Source organism: Carassius carassius, chromosome 37 (genome assembly GCF_963082965.1).
Source record: "Carassius carassius chromosome 37, fCarCar2.1, whole genome shotgun sequence".
NCBI classification, from domain to species: domain Eukaryota; kingdom Metazoa; phylum Chordata; class Actinopteri; order Cypriniformes; family Cyprinidae; genus Carassius; species Carassius carassius.
Genome location: NC_081791.1, coordinates 20,133,560 through 20,155,954, shown reverse-complemented (window position 1 = coordinate 20,155,954; position 22,395 = coordinate 20,133,560). Strand labels below are relative to the sequence as shown.

Below are 22,395 nucleotides of genomic sequence, written 5' to 3'. Positions count from 1 at the left end.
GCTCAACTCCTCATTGGAGCTCCAATAGCTCTAAATGGCTAACTTTGTCTCTGCACCTCACCATTTGTCCATATGTGATAAGTTTCCTTTTAATTTCTTTTCATTCTGGCACCTATTAAACAATCTTAGGCTTTGACATGGAAGGGATAGTCATACTGTTTCACCACTGTCAAAATTCTCTACTTGCAGTACAATACAGGAAAAGCCATGTAGGCAGCTGCACAAGCTAATCAGCTGGCTACAAAAAAAGCAACATAAAGGTTTGGAATAATTAAGATACCAAGTCTGCATTTATTTGATAAAACTACTGTTAAAATTATTAGTAGTAGTACTAATTATATTATAAATAGTAGCCATTACATAAGTCTTCAGTGTCACATGGTTCTTTAGAAATCATTCTAATTTTCACAATTGGTGCTGAATTATTATTGATGGTCAGTTATTAATAATGGTTCTTATTAAAACCATTGTCTTTAAAACAGCTGAGCTGCTTAATATTTTTGTGGAAATCATAATAATTTTAATGATTCAGTGATAAATGTATTAATTGTGTGTGTGGGTGTGTGCATCTGTCAGGACCACTATCTTCAATGATAGAATCAGAAGGCGGAATCCTGACTGGATGAGCTGGGGATGGAGGAGGGTAATTTAGTTACAAAGCAACGTGTAAGCTGCTGATAATACTGAAGGACCTTATATATGAATGCTGAGATAGGTGTTGCATTCCTATTGGTAGACGTGGTTAAGCTGAGAGTCAGTTGATGTGACCTTCCAGAACTAACTTTACGCTTGATTTCTATAGGGTCGTGTGACACTGAAGACTGAATTGATGGCTGTAAAAAGATTATTTTAAATTGTAATAATATTTCACAATATTACTGTTTTTACTGCATCTTGGATTATATACTGTAAAAGCAGGATTGGGGATCATAAGAGACTTAAAAAAAAAAAACATTTAAAAATAATTTACATTAAATGTCCAAATTAGTAAATCTAAGTCAGGGTGAGATTAGTTTCAAGTTTCATCAGTTTCATTCAAGTTTCATTCCCTCAGTTCATATATTAAAAACTGTATTTGGTAATGCTACAAAAAATGTTGATTAGGTAGCAGTGTTTTTACTTGTAGTTAGTTGCTCTCCAGTATTGTAGAGCAGGGAAACTAAGAGTGTGGTGTCACAGTATACATCCCTCACTAAAACAACAGTTGAATATACTGTAGACAATAAGTACAGCGGCTAAACTCATGCAAATCGGTCATTAATATTGCAGACAGGAAGGAAGCTGTAACAATTCACAGTGGACAGGAAAATAACAGCAGTAGCCCGCCACAAAGAACTGGAGAGGACCCCTCATTGGCCCCGTGTGAGAAATGGCTTTGAGTGAAAGTTGCTGATGTGGTGTTGTGCCTGCCTTTGTGGAGGGTCTGAGGGCCGAGGGTGGTCATTAGTGGCAAAAGCACTATGCTAACTCGAACAGGGCGAGCTCTTTTAGATGTCTGCTGCTCATGGGGACTCAGATGGAAAATCAGAGTATACCCTAACAAATGGAGCAGCATGGGAAGGACTGAGTGCAGCCTGCCATTCAAGCAGTCCTGAGGGGACAGCTCCATCCCAAAGGCCCTGCACTTGAGTCCCCATTTCTTTCTTTATCACTTTGCTTTCATTATGTTCCTCTTGACAAAGATGGGCTACCTGTAGAGTCCTCAGAGCAATGAGCATTTCTATGAAGAGTACTAGTAGCTCATAGGGTTGTAACGGTGAGGAAATTTTCCCACCGGTTAATTGACGTGTGACAACACCAATAATATCGGTATCACAGCGGGGGAGGGGGCATTTCTTCTCTTCCTCACTTTCCTTCGCTTTTAAATAGCTTGTAAAAGCGGCGTGCGCATTTAACTTTCACTTTCAAATAGCGGCAATTCGGCGTAAAGCAATTATTGATTTTTAGTTTGTTTGAATTAGCAGCAGTTCGGCATCAATTGCTTGAATGCAACAACAAAATACAACTCACTTTAGCCTATATATAAAACATAGAACTTTTATGAACAAACCGCCTAAAAGTACACCATTCTATAGGGCAGGCTATGCCTAATATAAAAAAAAAAAACAACAACTTACATAAAGTTTAAATAGTTATAAAAAACTGGAAATAGTTTAAGTAAACATGTATGATATATATAACCAAATAAATAATTAAAGTAGAAAGTTTATTAGCAAAACGAATAAGAAAGCTTGGAGGCACGGCATACACCTTGATGTCAAATAAAATAAATAAATGACACAAAGTTTAAATAAAGTAAAAATCAGCAAACAATGTGGAACCAATTAAATAAGAAACAAATGTTTAATAAACTACAAAATCACTACGGCAAAAGTCAACAGGGTTTTCAAAATCCAAAATATTGTTAGTTTCGAAACTAAATCATCTGTGTCTGTCTCACCTTACTCTTCTTGTCAGTCAGCTCGACTCACTCTCCTCACTGGATAAATTAAATCTGATCTGTGATTTGACTGTCATTCGGCATGCTGCATTGAGCAGCTGCGTTCAGTTTTTAATTGTAGTGTCTGTTCTTTTACTGAACTAAATGATTTTTATTACTATAATATTACTATATATTACTATCAAAACGACAGTGTGGGTCAGTGCCCCAATGGGCAAGTGACGTAACTAGCTTAACACAGGTATCACCGTCACCACTGACTATGGCAGCAAGCCTAGTAGCTCAGTATCATTACAGTCAATCACTGAAATTTCTGTTGTACATATGATGAAGGCAAGCATTACAACTACTATTGTTTGTTCATAAGGTTTGGGCTTTCAGCAAAGTCCATAGAAAACACAAGCAAAATTCCATAGATTTTTGTCAATATCATATTTGCTCAGAAAACTTTAGTAACTGCATAGTAATAACCAGGCAAACACCCATAACCTTCTTTGCATTGGGACAATGTGGTTTTACAAAAAAAAAAAAAAAAAAAAAAAAACCTGCTCACAAATTCTCAGAAATCAGAAAATGTAGAAATCTGTTTTTAATGTAATTCATCCTTGATCAGCTGTGAATTCTTAGGTCCTTGAAGAAGCCTAGTTGTATTCTCAAAGATAGAGAAACCACTCTCTCAGGGGTTAACTTCCCACTTCTCAGATCCCTGAAAGAGCTTTGCTAAAGTTGAGCTTCTTGGGCACTAGAGCAGTTAATCAGCTTCTCCCTGTGACGTCTTTGCTGCATGGGTAAAGATATCATCATGTCTTTTAGAAAGAGCCAGCCAGGCTAACACTGGTTCACACAGATTCAACAGGCAATCATACAGAACAGTGGGAAGAAAAGATGATGGTAGGCTGTGGTTTTCTCAGATTTTTTTTTTTTTTTTTTGCTTTTAGGACCAAAATTTTAACAAAAAAATTTGAGCCAACAAAGTAACAAAATTGTTTATGGTATGAAAGTATTTATTTATTTTTTTAAAATACATAATTGTAAAAATTTTATACAAACTTGTTCAAATGACTATTGTAGGTCCAACAAAATGCTAAATTAATAAACAGAGTTGGAATAATTGACCATTTTAGATTTTAAATGCCTCCTTTTTAGGGTCATGACCCCCAGTTGAGAACCTGTAGTCTAGGGCTTCAGACAGCCAATGATTCCCTCCACAGCCAACAGCAGAAGTCGAGCCTGAGCTCAGCCTGATTGATTACCGAAAAACTATGTTATAGGGATCAGCTTGCAGCAGAGCCAGGGATAAATTAGTGAAGGTAAATATTTAAATGTTAGACTTGTTTATACATAGTGATTTAGCAGATTAAGACAAAAACATTGAACATTTTCCCTAATATGTGTAACAAAGTGCTTTTCTGCTCCAGTCTCTCTCCGTCTGTCTACAACTTTCTTGTCTCTTCCTCCCTCCCTCTCTTTTGCTGAGATGGATGGTACAGTATTCATTCATTCATTTACCAAAAACAAAAAAACACAACTATATCAGATCATCTTTCCTTACCATAACTGCTAAAAATATGACTTGTGACAGTTTAATTTTATTTATTGAAGCATGTAACTTTTTTCATTATTCCATGAACAACTGAAAACTGGAAGAGCAGGTTTTCATTGTTTTGTTCAATAACAACGTTTTACTATTCAACAATTCTGTGCTAAAAACCTGAATGAATACGGTTTATGTTTTTTTTCTCCACAGTGGTTTTTCAATAGGAACGCTTAACATGTTTTATCCATTATTCACTAGTTTAATGTGCCAACATTTAATCCATTTTTTTTTTTTTCATTATTCATCAGCTTTATGTGCCAAAAATGCTGATTAGCATTCATAGATATAGACTAACGGATTATAATGTTGGAGGGGTGTTGTTTCTTGTTTCTGACTAGGAAAAAACTTGACAGACTGTAAATTGCAGGCAAAGAAGCCAAAACAGGCATAGAGACCCACAATGAGACAGAGAGGTCAAGATGGCAGCAGTACATGTGCTCTGTGTGCATGAGCCAAAAGGACATGAGATGAAGAAATAATGGGGAAAATAGCTATCCAGTTTGACTGCAGTAAAGTTTGCTCCGTTTTTATTGAAAGTAGAGAAATAGCTACACCAGACACCTGCAGTGCTGTATCTGATGGCTGGCCTCAGACAAACCTCCTACCACGTTGTGTATGCTCAGACCGCTCCATCAAATCCTAGCTCCTACCTTATGAGTGACTCATCATTACTGTGTACTTAAAGGCTCAGAGAGTTCAATGCAATGTGGTACAAGGCTGCCGCCAACCAGCGCATCAGGAGTCCCGCTGCTCCTCGCTCTACTGGGCGTCAGGTGGAGGACAGGCGGCTGGCCTGCTGGAGTGGCTGACAGTGGCAGTCAGCGAGCCCTGGGGGAGAAGACGTCCTGCGGGGGGCAGATGGGGGTTCTGTGGCTCACCGTCAGGACAGGTGGGCCGCTGTCACCCCGTCCCAGCAAGCAGGTGGCCTCTTCCCCCCTGGAGGTCACCTTCACACACAGCAGTGTGAAACCTCCTTGCAATACCACTAACAAACTCACACTAACACACCGTTATTAAGACTTGGAGTTTCAGGGGCCTTTTGTGAATAAACACTGAGTGTTAAAGCGACAGTGCACCCAAAAATAAAATTATGTCATCATTCCCACACCCTTATGTCATTTCAAACCTGTATAGTAACCAAACAGGTTCTGTTCCAAATGACTTCCATTGCATGGTCAAAAATATAATGAAAATCATTAGGAACAGAAACAGAATTAAAATTTTTAGTTGACTGTCCCTTTAATGCTGTGTTCCGCCCCTCACAGCAATTCAGGTTCATAACCGGTTCTCATTGTTTCCCAAAATATATCCATTGATCATCCCTGTCATCCCCGATCACACTGTTTGCTTGCTCTTGCAACCAATAAAGCCTAATTAAAATAACAAAGTTCTGTCCAGGAACAGTTGTATAATCACAGTGTGCATGAGGACATCATAAGCAAGCAATGTCACGGCCTTAACGAAGAAAATAAATCGATTGCAACCAGACAAAAGTGTTGCTTTACTATGCCCCTCTCCTCCAACACACAAAGGTAGTCGTAAAATGCAGCCAGGGGAAAGTTTAATGACAGTCTTAAAGTGTCTGTCCCCCTTTGTCACTTTCACTGTCTTCCCTCTACATGACAATGGGAACAGCATTCTCTTTGCTCTCTACTCAGCCTCATTAGTCAACTCTTTCCTTCTCTCAATCTCCCGTTCTTGTCTGTTCTCCCTCCGGAGACAAGTGAGTGACAGGTTTCCCCCTTAAACTGTGCATTGCACTACTGACAGACATGCACACACATCTCTCGCACTAAACTAATTCGTGGCGGGAGCGAGAATTGGCATTCCCACAATGCCTCAGCGAAGGCACTTGATGGCATGTGGAGCGCAGGGCTAAATGTCAAAGAAGGATGTTTAATTCCACAGCCCGTGATTTCATCTAAAAGCAGGCAATTTCCATCATTCAGCTGCTCAGTTTTCAGGGCTGAGACTTCAGCCCAGGCTGGAGGAAGCCAACCTTTCTCACTCCCAGGCCAGAGGTGAAGATACCAAGACCAAAGGCTGTATAAGGCCGTCCAACTGCTGAGCTTGTGCTTCTGACGCAGGGCACATCCTTGTTTATCGCTCACGTGTACTGGCTTTCTCTTCCAGCTCACATGTTGTTTTATTTAAAGGGATAGTTCACCCAAAATTAAATATATTCTTTATTTACTCACCCAATTGTCATTCCAAACCTGTAGAACTTTTTCTTCTTTTTGAAACACAAAAGGAGAAATATTTGTATTATTTATATACTATTATAGTATTTATTATTATTTTTTATTTGCTTTATTTTTCATTTTACATTTAGTTTGTTTTAGTAATTTTGTGCTTTTAATAATAATAATAATAATAATAATTTTATATAGCTTTATTTTTCTTTTATGTTTAGTATTTTTAGTAATTGACCTTAAACCTATTTTATTACAGTTTATTCCCAAAGCAACATTTCTGATTTTTGAGTTTTTCTATCTTTTGTTTTTCTTATTTTATTTCAGCTTTATTTCACTTAGCGACAGTGATTTTTAGTTTCTTTAATTGTAGTAATAATAACATAATTAATAAAACTTGTATGCTTTAAGCCATCAGAAGCCTATGATAGATTTTGTTGTTTTTGAAGCTTAAAGCTTCAGACCCCTTTAATTATGCAATCATTGCATGCAAAAGAGCCATCAGTACATTATTATAACTTTTTGTGAGGTTGAGTAAATGATAACAGAATTTTAGTTTTTGGGTGATCTATCACTTTAACAAGCTGGAGGAGGCATCTCCATGCAGCTCCAGTAGGGAGCCCACTGCCTGTGTGATTCTCCTCCACCAAGGAGACCTAAGATTCAAAGTTGAGGGCTTCTCAGTCCTTTTAACTCATCCGTTGAAAGTTAAAGGGTGAGGCGAGGAGGTATATGTGCAAAGTTTATTCAGTCAAATGTCTGGAGTTATGTTTTGTTCTCTCTTATAGTCAGATCATGTTCCATCAAGATTTTTTGTAAATTTCCTACCGTAAATATATAAAAAGTAATTTTTGATTAGTAATATGAATTCATTTGGACAACTTTAAAGGCAATTTTCTTTAGTATTTAGATTTTTTTTTTACAACCTCAGATTCCAGATTTTCTAATAGTTGTATCTCGGCCAAATATCCTAATAAAGATCCTAGATCAGGGATAGGCAACTCCGGTCCTGGAGGGCCACTATCCTGCAGAGTTTAGCTTCAGCCCTCATAAAAACTCACCTGCCTGTATCTATCTAGTAATCCCGAAAACACTAATTGCCTTGTTTAGGTGTGTTTAATTAGGGTTGGAGCTAAACTCTGCAGGATAGTGGCCCTCCAGGACCGGAGTTGCCTATCCCTGTCCTAGATCCTAATAAACCAAACATCAATGGAAACCTTATTTATTAAGACTGGTTTTGTGGTCCAAGGTCACACATGAGTTTGGTTAGAGAACACTCTGTGGGGTGACTGAGGGGTGTGACTGTTCCTGTCTCAAATGTAGTGTATACAAATAATTAAATATAAATGTATTTATTTGAGATTAATATTAATATAATGCAAGCTATATCCACAACTTAAACATAAATGTATATTTGCATAGTAAAGCAAATGCACAGATGAATTTGAACTATTTTAGGTCATTAGAATGTGTAACTGACGTTGAATACGCCATTGCTGTTTGTTACATTATATACATTATGCAATATCCAAAAAAGCATTGAAAATTAAATAGAAATAGTCATGAAGGCATCAAGAATCCATAATTGTGATAATTATTATATCATGCTCTTACAGTTATGACAGTTGTTGCATGCTCTGTGTAGTTTGTTGATAAATCACTAGGTTTATGTCTCCCCCTCTCTCTCCCTGTAGATCTCACAGCGATTTATATCAGTTCATCCTTGAAAAAACGGCTTTTGTTCTTATATAGAACAATCCCATTGTGTTCTCATGAGTGTGTATGTGTGTCTGTTTGTTTGTGCACATGTGAATTCTGAGACACCACTGACTGAGCACTGATCCCTGATCTCCAATTAAGTGTGCATCTCTTGTGGGGCGTGCAGGAGGGCGTGATTGATAGGTGAAAGGTGAGATAGACTCTTTGATTTGCTGTATGAGCCAGACAGAGATACAACTCATCTGAAGCTTCTCCAGATCACCTTAGACCCCTGGCAGAAATGCACCATATCTTACAGTCTCCTATAGACCACTACACTCACTAGAGCTTTATGCATCTGAACCTAGCTGGCAAGCGTTTTTTCTTTCTTTCTTTCTTTCTTTCTTTCTTTCTTTCTTTCTTTCTTTCTTTCTTTCTTTCTTTCTTTCTTTCTTTCTTTCTTTCTTTCTTTCGTTACTGCACTTTTCATGCAGCATTGCATTACAGATGAATCATAAGGCCATCAGCAGTTGGCTGTCTGAATGTGTAGGGTGAGGGATCGATGGCTCTGGTCAGCAGTGTGGAATGGACACAGCTCTAGGTGGGTGAGTGAAGGCCATGCCCTGGTGATTCATAAAGCCTAGTTTGACACCTGCTCTAACTGGAGGCCAAAGAACTGTCTGTTCTGTCATCAGTAATGCTGAGAAAAATTTCTCCAGTCATGGCTGCAATTCTATGTCTCCTGTTAAGATCCATCTCTTACTTGTTCTATTTTTATTCTATTATTATCTGTGTTTTTGTCCTGTCACTGTCATTCTGTTGTACTGTGGAAGCTTCTGTCACAAAAACAAATTCCTCGTATGTGTAAACAAACCTGGCAATAAAGCTCATTCTGATTCTGATTCTATACAACAGTGGATTACCTTCACTTTATATATTTGTAGTGCTTGCATGACAGAACAGTATATTCCTCAAACATTTGGTTCTAGTCTTCTTCTGATTCTTCCTCTGCCTTCCCTCCTAATTGTTTTTTTTTTTACTTATTTTCATTCATCTTCTTCCATTGTTACTTTTTTCCAGTTTTTTATCTCCTATAGTTTTTATCTTCTTCATTTTGTGATTCTTTTCTAGATTGTTCTAATTTCAGTGTGCATTGAATTTATTTAATACACAAGTTTCATAATTTGAGTTCAATTACGGAAATAAATGAACTTTTCCATGTCTTATTTATTGAGATGCACCTGTATATATACATATATATATACATAAACTTTTTTTTTTTTTTTTTTTTAATCTGTACGTCCCTGATGTCATTTAAGGATAGGCAGCTGGCACATTGACTCACAGACCGCTCTACTTCCTGTTGTAAATATTCATGTAGGAAAGCTTGGTATTTGTGCATTTGGTGCTAATGTATAACATGTCCACCAGTAAAGCAGTAGAGAATGAACATGGAGCAGAAGCCTATGTGAATGTGTATGTTGCTCTTTACTAAGCAGTCTTATGTATAATCAAATCAGCACCACAGAAATGTTGGTAAAATTCTTGTCTATCCCAGTTCTGTGAGGTTTCCACTGCCTTGGCAGTTTTAGATTTAATTGCAAGGCTATTCTTAGCAAGAGCGCAGAAAAAGCTCTGGAGGGTTTAGATATTTGCGAGCTGCTACACGAAATTAGGCAGTAAGCAATTCCCGCACACCCATGTTTTATTGATAGTACAAAGTATCCTCTTCACCAAATGTCATAATAAGTACCGGCTGCAGGAAATCAGACAGAAAACAGCATGCTTCGAGCAGAAGAGAGGAGTAGATAGATCTCATTTACAAAAAATCCCACTAGCTATAAGTACTAAAACCAAAAAACGCAGTCGCAGTTCATTAAAATTAACAAATAACACTAAGAATGTACGTACAGTGAATTTTTGGGTCAGAAAAACAGTATAACAAGAAGAAATCAGGTTTAGGGCTGTCAGTTTAATTTATTAATTTAGGGTGATTAATTATAAAGAAGTTATGTGTTACAAAAGTTATGCTATTTATCGTCTTATGGCTTGTATGGAAATTTCGCAGGATGGATTTTTTTTATGTTATCAAAAGCACCAATTTTTCCAATCAGCAGTTATTGAAATATAAACAAAGCAAAAAAAATGTTAACTTGAAAAGCACAAATTTCTAGATTAATTTTGAGATAAAATCAAATGTGTAACCTGCTACACATAAACATATATACATATATACATATTTGTATGCATTTCCCAGTGTAACGTCACTGGTCCTCTGAGATCAAGAGGACTCGGAGAGCATTTTGTGAAACAGTTGAGAGAAATGAATTTGGTTCCCAGTGGGAGGTCCTGGACAGGGTGAGAGAGGCAAGTTTGAAGAATGAGGCCAATGTAGCGCCCACCCCACACAGACACAGCTTCCCGAGCCACATCGACCAACACTTTGATGCCAGCCTATTCTGTGATTTATTCATGCACGCCTGCCTGCTCTTCAAAAGCTTTAATTAAAGCTGGCTACAGCAGTGTCATTCCTCAACAGAGAGAACAGCCCAGCAGGCCTGCTTGCTAACACTGTGCACCGCTGAACGTACCATGTAGTCCTATCACCGATAGAGCGCAACAGTGACTGGATACATTTTTAGTGGCCTTGGATCTAGATGGATATTTCCCATTCATTTCCTTATTAGAGATAAAAAATTAATTAAAAAAATTAATCAATAACTGACAGCATTAAAATATGATTTGAAGTAAAATTATAAAAATCTGAGAATAAGACAGATTTAAATACTGTTTTGCAGATTTTTAAACCATTGATTTTTAGCATATAGATAAAAAATAAAATGTAAAAAAATACTTATTTAAAATTATTTATGATAATATGCTTACCAAGGCTGAATTTATTTGATCAAAATTAAAATGGAATCTATTTTATGTTTTTGTGGCATTGTTTTTTTATCAATATTATTATTATTTTTGTAATGCCACTTTTGATCAATTTAATGCATCCTTGATAAATAAAGTATTGTTTACTTATTTTAAATCTTTCTTTTTTTCTGATTTGCTGTTGAAATTTTATTTTGGCTCTGTTTTTATGCATAAAACAATATTTAAAAACATTTCTGATTGATGAATCTATTTTGCTCCCACCACAGGATTACAGGTAGTGTAGTTCAGATTAATGAATTGCCTGAAAGTTAAAATCAGATTGACATCGTCCCTATACAAACTTCTAAATCTGACCTCAGAAATGTGTAGATTATTGTTGAAAATAATTTTCCCTGTGGAGAAAGTGAATAAGATTTTTACTTTGGAATTCAATTGTTTATCATTAATGTGATGTCACATCGGGAAGTTGTGGCCTAGTGGTTAGAGAGTTTGACTCCTAACCCTAGGGTTGTGGGTGAGCAAGGCACCGAACCCCTAACTGCTCCCTGGGCACCGCAGCATAAATGGCTGCCCACTGCTCTGGGTGTGTGTTCACTGCTGTGTGTGTGCACTTTGGATGGGTTAAATGCAGAGCACAAGTATGGTTCACCATATTTGGCTGAATGTCACGTCACTTCACTTAATGACATCACTAAATGTCCCTTCTGCAAAGGCTCCTCCCTCCACCATCTCTTATCCTACCCCTTAGGTCTAGAAGTGTCGAGACATTGTGTGAATCATTGTAATTTATGTTCTTTTTGAATTGTCTCTGCGTTCTCCCATTGTGATAACCATGACTAGAGCATCTGTTTTGTGCAGAAAGGGACAAGCGTTGGTTTACAGGAAATCAGATATGAAAGAGAGAAAGGGAGGATTTTTAAACTCACCTGACAGGGAGGTCAGACTTAACCTTCATTGTGTAACATTGCCTTCGCAGCATTTCTTGGTATGATTTTGAGGGAATGTAGCTGTGAATGTGGCAAAATTTCATAAACAAGCTGCACAGTTTCTGCTCTAGTGTTTTTATATATATATATAATATATATATATTATATATATATATATATATATATATATATATATATATATATATATATATATATATATATATATATATATATATATATAATATATATAAACACTAGAACAGAAACTGTGCAGATTGTTTATGAAATTTATATATATATATTTATTTATTTATGTTTATATATATTTATATGTATATATGTATGTTTATTTATATGTGTGTGTGTGTGTGTGTATATATATATATATGTTTTATAAATATATTTATATGTATTTTATATATATATATATATATATATATATATATATATATATATATATATATATATATATATATATAAAATATATAAATACTAGATAGATTGTTTTAGATTGTATGTTTTATATTATATATAGTGTATTATAAACCCTAGGTCCCTATTTTAACAAACTTAATGCATAGTCTAAAGCAAACAGCGCAGGTGCACTTAGGGCATGAAACCAATTTTGCTAGTTTAACAATGGGGAAATGGTCTAAACGGTTTAACGCATGGTCTAAAAGGGTTGTCCCCATTCTTTTAATGAGTAATAGGTGTGTTTTGGGCATAATGTGCAATAAACTGTCTCATTTCCGATTCCCTTTAAGAGCCTGTTGCGCTTGCGTCATGGCGGATTCGCTATTCACAGCGGAATTAAAGACTGAACACGTCTCCAGAGACGAAATGGAGCTGCTTAAGCGCTAGCAAATAGGTAGCCTTAATCTTGAGACATTCAGTGACTATCCATTATGATATGTAGGCATTTTTAAATGTATGTAGCCTACAGAATAATTAATTAATAATAAATATTTTACATTGAAATCCTTTATTTCTTAATTTTTGCCATGTATGTGTGCTGCTGCGCATCCCTGTGTGTGTGATAAGCAGAGTATACACGCGTTGTTGACCAGCCTATAGACATATATTAGTAACGCACTCTTTAAATAACAAAAAAACGACTGCGCCATTGACTTTAGTCCAGGTTTAAGTTGGTCAATGGCGTAGTCTATTTCAGTTGCCTCAAAATAGCAAAGTTCCAACAATGCCCCTGAACAGGATAGGAAGATGATAACTGCATCGGGCTGAAACTAAAAAAACAACTGCGTTGTGCATGGCGCCGCATTGCACCAGGTGTATGATAGGGCCCCTAGTTTTTGTTTGAAATATCATTAAAATAGCTTAGACTTTTGATTCAACCCTCAAAATCTCCTGTAATAATGTATTTAAGAAAACCACCTGAAAAGTCATAATTTAAAAACTGAATAGATTTGCCCATGCTTTACATTGAAGGCATTTTTTTTTCATTATAATTATCTCAAACCTGAAGTTATACTGCATATAGCCAAACTGACCTAAACCCAGGTCCCAGACCTCTAGCACCAGTACATGGCATCATGGAATGTTGTGATGCATCACTCTTCCTGAGGCTGTCATTATGACTTGGGGGTATGTTATGCTGAATGCTGATTCAGTAGAGATTGACAGGCCGCGCGCGCGTGTGTGTGTGTGTGTGTGTGTGTGTGTGTGCATCTGGTTTCTCTCAGGGTTTCAGTGTGTGTTTTTTTTTGTGAGTAAGCACCTTTGAGTATCTAGGTATGCATTACTATTTATTTTATATCAGGTCTTATGGTGCACATTATGTGTTTGCATGCATGACTCTGTGTGTGAGTATCGGTTTCCATGTTTGTAGAAATGTCAGATGGTGGTAGCTGGCCGTTAGAAGTGGTTTCTGAAAGCCTGATGGGTAATTGATGACAGCACATGCCCACTCCCTCCTGTGGAGCTTGGCTTCAGCCTGCTTACCTCCCTGATCTTCAAAAGCTCACTCGCTTTCTCTCTCGCTCACACACACATATACTCACAGGTTGAGAGCAGAGAAAAACAACAAGTGTTGCATTAATCAAACAGCCTCTTCTTTCCAAGGGAATTGTAGCACTTTAGAGAAGCTGCCTGGTCTGCTGCTTTAGTAGCACTAGATCACCCAGCCAAACATTTCACCCTCTCTAATGCATTTTGATGACTTTTCTTTAGCAGGAATTACAGCAATTATAATTCAGATGCTTCGCTTTTGGAAGCATCACGCTCAGAGCTATACAGCAATCTCTAAACGTTTTCGGACACTTAAGCCACACTTAAAAGTGTATGAATGTTATTGCATTATAGAAGAAAATATCAAGCCAAGTGGCATTTATTTTACACCAATATTGCACAAGCACACTTTTCAAGCCAAACATTTCACAAAAAGAAACAATAGATACACTGTTCTGAGTTTAGACAGACTTTTGCAGTGAAATACATACATTTTTAAGTGATGTTCATATACCGATTTTAGGGCTTTTGGACAGTCTAGTCAAGAAACTTCCTACATACTGCCAATGGAATTTTTTCTGAGCAGCACTGTCTGTGGATAGGTTACATTTTATGTTTACAAAATGAAAGAGTTTACTCTATGGTTAAATTGTTTTCACACTGTTCTTTTTCCTGCATTTATTTGATTTTCACAAACTCATTTGGAATATAATGAGAAAACGGCAACACACACACACACAAAATGTACATGACCACTGTAAACTAAATACCTGGATGAAATCAGCTTTGGTAAATTAAGGATCTCTTGAGGTTCTGAATGAGCCCATGTGCAGATTGAAGGTAACTTGTTGAGGCTGACTCACAGTAAGTTGTTCTGAATAAAGGCCTTCTGCATTTCCATATTAATCTGTCACGTTTAGGCCTCTGAGACACATGGCCTCCTGTCATTATTTTTTGATAACAGAGTAGTTGGCATTTTCCTTATATATATAATTATGTATAATTTTGATAAATATAATTGAATGGCTTATGTACAAAGAGAGTGAGACAGAAGTCTCACAGGCTGGACCAGCAGTCTGTCTTACACTCCAGAAGATGGCCATGCACTCCTTCAACTGCCTTAAATTGAAAAGTGGTGCATTAGGAAGGTCTTTGAGTGGATTAAAGCAACATCGGATAACTTTTGCTTACCACTGATAAGTAAGGTACAGAGACCTTTGACCTATAAGCTTCACCCCAATTCCACAAGTTTTTTCCAAGCTAGAGATGGCCCTGAACCCTATGAATTTTCAACTCACGAATCTTTACTCATCCTTGTGTAAGACAAGGATCCATTATAAGATGTTTTTGTTTGTTGTTTTATGTTTCGCTCTGTAGGTACATTTAGGTTGGCCATGGTATCAGCAAACAATAAGTAAACTGGCATAGGAACAGAATGTGTTTTTGGTGTTTAAAGACATTTTTATGCACAGGCCTGTGGCTAGTTACTATACAGTAAAGAAGTTTTTCCCACATGTTACCACTAAACATCCTTTTCTGATTTGTTCATCAGTTTTTACTGACATTAATGTGTAATACTGCATAGCAGAAGATGAAGTATCTATTAGCATTCCCATTCATCTCTTCGACACCATTTGAAATAAATGCCATGTGACTAATCACCAGGGATGGGCGATATAACCAAAATCTTATGTCACGATATGAGTAATTTTATTTCACATGAACAATATATATGAAAATTATGATATAAAAATGTCACAATTTCTTTTCACCAGTGTCAGTATCACAGTCAGCGATAAAGTAAGAATAAGAAACTAATTAAAAGCAATAGGACACAAAAACAAGTGAATAAGGAGTGCTCTCTCTCTCTCTCTCTCTCTCTCTCTCTCTCTATATATATATATATATATATATATATATATATGCTATATAAAGTAATCAAATGTATTAAACATATTATTCACTGTATAAATTAAATACCTGTATTCTTCTTATTAAATTTACAAAAGTTATTTAGTCAAAAGCAGTGATAGATTTTCTCTCTTTTTTTGTTTGATTAACAACTGCTATCACTATAAGAGATATTTTTTCTTTTTTAACTGTTTGCTTTCACTTAAGATTTAAATTACTGTGTTTAGACACCTGCAAAGATGAGTATTTTGACACATACAAGTGTGTGTGTGTATTTACCATTCAAGGCCTATAAAGCAGCAGAAATCATGTGCGCACACGCGTCTCTGTCAGCGCTCAGAAACAATCTTTCAGACAACTCACACATATAGCTAAATGAGTTCTCTTTTGCTGCTGATTAAATTTCAACAGCTTAAAATCACTTGTTTCTGCAAACTATAAATTTTCATGTCCTCGTAGCACAGCAACATCACATGATCTGTTTAGTCAGAATAGACAGCCATCACTAAAAAAGATTTGTTTTTTTTTTTAGAACAGGATGATGTAATTACAAAATCTACCAGCAGGGGCAACTGGGAGCCATGCTAACCAGCCATGTGCACATAGATGAACAATTTGTAAATAATGTAGATGGAATAAAATGAATATTCCTGTAAATAAGTGGACAAAATGTAACTGTGCTATGTGGTAATGTGTGTTTTTGTTTTTGGAATGATGTGGTTAAAATATGATTAGGGTTATTGTAACTCTTTCCTCCAGTGTCTTCCATTCCGCTTCCTATCCTTGTATCTCATGCTCAATCCCACAGCAGGCATCACAACGAGCAGATTAATGACTTAAACAGTACCGACATGGTCCCAGGCTCACCAAGAAACCAAAAGAGAGAGAGAGAATGAATACGGTGCAGCAGGAAGTCTTTCAGAATGGCATTCACACAGAAGAGCTCAGCGAGTTGAATGAAAGCAGCATCAGGATGAAGATGACATGATAGAATGGGAAACAAAGAGACAGAGATAGGAGATGGGATTAGAAGCAGAATTAATTAGTGTTAAGGTCAGCACATGACAAATTGGGGTTTTATAAAAAGCATGAATGAAAGCGAGATGGGCAAACAGACATAGCAACTACCCATGGCACTTGACAAATCGGTTGAGGGAGAACGAGAGAGGATTGTGCATGACACATTTTGACTGGCATCTCTAATTAAAAGGTGCTGTCAGGGGCCACAGTGCGGGGAGAGAGGGGCCCCATCAGCCCCTGAGAATCATCCCCGGAAATGATTGATGAGAAAGTGCAAGATAAACAAGACGCCCCATGAGCTGAGCTGCAAACTGATGTATGCAGTATTATAAATAAATCTGCACCAAAAAGAAATGATAAAATAAACAAGACAATGCAGGCAGACAATAACTTGCCGTTTCCAGAGAGGCGGGGCTGTTTGGGTATGTGGGGAGTATGAGTTGTGTGTGTGTGAGATTTATAATATGTTTGCTGCCATGCTGGGCTAAAGTGATGGCTGGCTAACAGACGCTAACAGCAGCTGGTTTCATGGCTGAGACTTTGCTGAAGCGCCTGAACTCCCACATTCCCAACTCGCACACAACAAAACTGCAGCCTCCTGAGACCCAGCCAGCCATAGATGCACCTTAATGTGTGCGCCTGTAGCTTTTCACTGAGCGTGCATGCCCTCTTAGACAGTGTGTGTGTGAACACATGGTCGAGTGCGAATGTGTGTTCTTGCTATGCCTTCTTGCTCTGCAGTTATTAGTTGTTGAGAAACATGTGTACTGTCATAAAGAGAAGCGAGCTGAGAGCTCTTCAGATGCGTACACGGTATCATTATCAACCAGAGGGCAGTGGGATGGTAAAGTGAGAATGAATTATAAATGGAAAGTTGAGGATGTTCTCGCACATGTTTTCCCCACAGGACGTGCTCCACCGCTCATTTGCATCAGCAAATTCTATATGAAATATACGGATTTCTCTCTCTTCCTTGACAAACAAAGCAGAGTTTTAGTATATTTAAAGTTGACTTGAATATAAAATTGACCCTATTTGAACACGTTTTAGAAAGGCTACATACGGTACAACTGGAGAATAAAAGATGCTAAATAGCTATTTGGCTACTGGTAACAGCATTTCCTTAATACACTTTTATTATGTCTCAACATATGATTCATTGCTAGATGTTTATATATATATATATATATATATATATATATATATATATAGTAAGAACAGGAACATATATTAAGAAAGTACTAAAATCTTTAATGTATGTATATCTTTAATGGTTCTTTTCATGCTACTAAGAGAAACAATGTGAAGTTGATCGTTTAGTCACTGGCTTGAGTCACCGATGCATAAACAGAATTAAATGATTTAGAAAGAAAGTCTGTGTGAACTTGAATAATTAGCTACACATCAGAAATCAGGCATTAAAAAGTGAAGTGACATACAGCCAAGTATGGTGACCCATACTCAGAATTCGTGCTCTGCATTTAACCCATCCAAAGTGCACACACACAGCAGTGAACACACACAAACCGTGAACATACACCCGGAGCAGTAGGCAGCAATTTATGCTGCGGTGCCCGGGGCTGCAGTTGGGGATTGCTCAAGGGCACCTAAGTCATAGTATTGCCGGCCCAAGACTCAAACCAACTACCCTAGGGTTAGGAGTCAAACTCTCTAACCACTAGGCCACGACCTCCCCCGATGAACACTGTTATGAACACTGTTTGTGGTGGTGCTGTCGAATCCATATCGTATGACAACATAAGGGGAAGACTCCAGATCAGTCTGAGCTCTCGTTTTCTGAAAGGCAGAGCAGGACACCCAGGGCTTGGTTTACACCTATCAACATTTCTAGCCACTGGGGGACCATAAACAGGCTAAGGGAACTCATATTAATGTTAAAAAACCTCATAAAGGGGAATTGTCATGCCATGGGACCTTTAATGAGCCAGTCAATTGGGATAAATATCCTTTTTTACTTAGAAATACAATAATCTTAAAAAAGTTCAATTGCAGAAATGGTAGTATTCTTTTTAAATGCAAAACAAATTATAAGGAATGGTCATTAAATTATTACACCACAGTTTGGGGTCAGTAAGAAGTCATTTTTGGTCATCAGTGTTGCATTTAGTTAATCAAAGAACAGTTTTTTTTTTAAGTAATATTGTGAATTATTATTGCAATTTAAAATTACTGTTTACTATCTTAAATATAACATTTCATTTTGATAAATTTACCCTTGTAAATTTTAATAATAATATTCATTAGTGGTCCCAAACTTTTGAACGATAGTGTAGAAGTTGCATGTTAAGTAAATCCTGAAAAGCTCACTGTATGATTCTTGTTTAAAAAATGCTAAACATCTTCAAGGGATTTGTAAATTCATGAAGCAGAAGTCACATTACAGAGGTAATATGGGCTTCAAATTCCATTTCATGGCAACTTCAAGCCTTCTTCTATAATTCTGTAAGGCCATAAACGACCATATAGAAGTGTATGAGGTGTGTGGGTACAAGTGTGTGACACTGGTATACACTGGTGCATCGCTGCTTCTCTCTTTCTCTGCCTTGAGTCAGCCTTCTTTGTACTTCTCCCGAATGAGTCCCACAGCACTAAAATTTCTCTTCCTCTCCCTCCCCACCCCATCCTCTTTCTTTCTTTCTTTCTTTCTTTCTTTCTTTCTTTCTTTCTTTCTTTCTTTCTTTCTTTCTTTCTTTCTTTCTTCCATCCAACCCTTTTCTTTCCTTTTCCCTCACTTCTGGATCTAGGCCACAGAATGGGTCGATGATCCTCTACAATAGGAAGAAGGTGAAATACAGAAAGGATGGCTACTGCTGGAAAAAAAGGAAAGATGGGAAGACCACGCGGGAGGATCACATGAAGCTCAAAGTACAAGGAGTGGAGGTGAGGCTGTTTGTCCTTGGACCGTAGCACACACAAACCCATCAACCCGCTTTGAGATCGTTGGGGTGCAAATAATGGGCACACTTAAGAAAAGAAGCCCGTAATTTAGCTCGGCAAGTCCCCAAGTTAGCTCCAACTTTTTCTAGTCCACATTTGAGAATGAAAAAATACACCTCAGCAGCCCGAGTTTAGTTTTCCCTTGATAGCAAACAAAATGGAAGCAATTGTTTGTACCTTATTAAGCTCGGGTTGTTTGCTCTGCTCCAGAGTGCCGGCATTAATCTTCCCCCATGCTGGGAACCACTGCCATCACAGGTAGACTGCAGGGCCCTTTTCTGCTTTTTCCCGCCCTGGCACGGCCCCGCTGTGTGTGTGTGTGAGAGAGCGTGCTTTGATTTATCTCCACTCATACACACATGTACATGCTCACCAAACAGTATGGGTGCTGGATCCAGAGTTTTACTCTTTTGTTTTTAGGTGTTTGAACTGAATATCTATCATTTTGTATGGTGTCCTCTGGATAGTTGAGCATGCTGAGGTCATGTGATGCAAGCCCAAACCCATATTATACAGTCATATAATTGACAAAACACACACACAGAATATTTGATACACTTGCCAAGACGTGTATTATTCTCTGCTTGCTCTCTCTTCATGGAGCTCTCATTAGACAGTGAACAGGCCTCAACTAACAACCGAATCTCTGCCTATCATTTTTGGCAGTGTGTTTCCTCACAGCAGATGTTTCAGAGGAAGTTTGGAGTTTCTGCCGATTATCCATTAAATTCACTAGCTTTACCTCTTAAAGGTATAGTTCCCAAAAATGGCTTTTTACTCGTGCTGTTCAAATCATTATGATTTAGCATCAAGCCAGATGCTTAACAGAATGTTTGCGCTTCTGTTTTCCATACAATATTGGAAACAGATTTTCAAACTGCAAAAATAGTAGAAATTCATCATAAAAGTCTATAACTTGTGCTCTGTATTTCATATCATTTGGACTATAGGAAAAGACCAAAATGTATGTTTTTTATAAAGTTGTATATAAAACAAAAATTATTTAAGTGTGTTTTAAAAGACAATGCTATTTCAGTCTTTCCACTTCAAAATGTTTAATTCACTGCGTTACTTTCCTCTTAATTATTTGCAAAAATTTATTCAAAGTAAATCCTTACACCAATATTTTAGAGTAATTCATTTATAATCCTGAAGCTTATTCACATATTTGCATATTCACACACATTTACAGGACATGCAACAACCAATGAAATTTGCCATTATTTGAGAGAGTTTGGCTAATGACATAAATTTTTGTACATTCCACACAGAAAGCAGCTTAATCACTAAAGACGACTTGAAATGTAGCACACAAAGTCAATTTGAACTACTTATGGTGTGCTTTTGTAGTACGTTTTTTGACAGCCCCTGGCAGATTTTTGTGGCTTGGATGATTTTGCAGATTATCTCTTTTTGTGTTCAACAGAAGAATGAATGTCAGTCAATAAATGATGACAGAATCTTCATTTTTGTGTTAACTGTTCCTTAAAGGACATTTACAGTGATAAAAGTTTCTCAACACATCAGCCAGTGGTCTTGTAAAGTTCAGATATATGTGAGAAATGCTTCAAAGATCTTTATAGGCTTCTGTCATCTCTGAGGTGTCCTCTGACCCACACACATACTGAATTATCCTAAAAGATCTTGTTTGAGCTGAGGTAACTCAGAGTTGAACTCACTCAGTGAGCTGAAGAAACACTCAAATAAACCAATCTCTCTCTTCCTTTCTCCCTCTCTCTTTCTTTTATATCTCTCAGCCAGCACTGCCTGCTGTCATCTGGCAGGCTTATCCTCTAACATGCCTCCATATGTTTTTTCCTGTGTAAATGGCTGTGGCTTACAGTGGGCTAATTTCAGAAGGGTGGCAAGAAGGCTTTGGGTACTAAGGTGGACTCAGCAGAAAATTGCATATCTGGCAAACAGAGAAAAAAAGAGTGCACACTGAGAACACGTCCTAGCTCACTGCAGGCTTAAAGGGATAAGACAGAAGGAGATGTTTAGAAGAAGGTCCAAGTTGTTCTTTTTCTCACAGTAAAATGTAACCGCAGCTTTCACTGGATAAAACCAGCTTGACATTCTAAGAGAGGATACAGGAACATTTCCTTTGGTGTTTCACACAAGAATTAAAGTCTAATGGTTTGAAATGGCAAATGGGTGACCAAATGACATAATTTAAATGGTGGGGTTAATGCTAAAATAAGTAATAATAATAATTCTAATAATTGAAAAAAAAAATATTTTCATGTCAGCAAAGTAATTTTTTTTAAATGTTTGCATTAAAAAAAAAAATGCACTACATAGCCTACATGGACTACCATTCAGAAGTTTGGGGCCAGTACAATTATTATTATTTTTTTTTATTAAAGAAATGAATTCTTTTTAATAAGCAAGAATTCAATTGATTAAAATTGTTTCAAATAACAAAATAACTCTTTTAAATTTTCTATTCATCCTTAAAAGAATAGCAGCACAACTGTTTTCCATATTAATAATCAGCATATTAGAATTATTTCTGATTGCTGCTGAAAATTCATCTTTGCCATCACAGAAATAAATTACATTTTAAAATGTCGTAAAATAGAAAAGTGGTATTTTAAATTGTTGTAGTATTTCACAATATTACTGTTTTTACTGTATATTTAATCATGTAAATAGATACTGTATTTATTTTAAATTTGCTCCTTATTTGAAGAACAATGGGTAGCAAGTAAAATATTGTTTTGTTTTTTTCAGTAAAATATAAACAATTGGCATTTTTATTTGAATAACTGAAGAAATAATCAATAGATTAATTATCAAAAT

General features: G+C 36.8%; 1 protein-coding gene across 12 annotated transcripts in view; it reads left to right on the top strand.

Annotated features, from left to right (window-relative positions):
• The window catches only part of camta1a (calmodulin binding transcription activator 1a), a 381,282-nt gene that overhangs the window by 216,985 nt on the left and 141,902 nt on the right, over positions 1–22,395 (top strand). For all 12 annotated transcript variants that reach the window (XM_059528089.1, XM_059528095.1, XM_059528090.1 and 9 more), the window contains one exon: positions 19,401–19,536. In XM_059528089.1, coding sequence (XP_059384072.1) covers positions 19,401–19,536 — 136 coding nt within the window. The remainder of the gene's footprint in view (positions 1–19,400; positions 19,537–22,395) is intronic.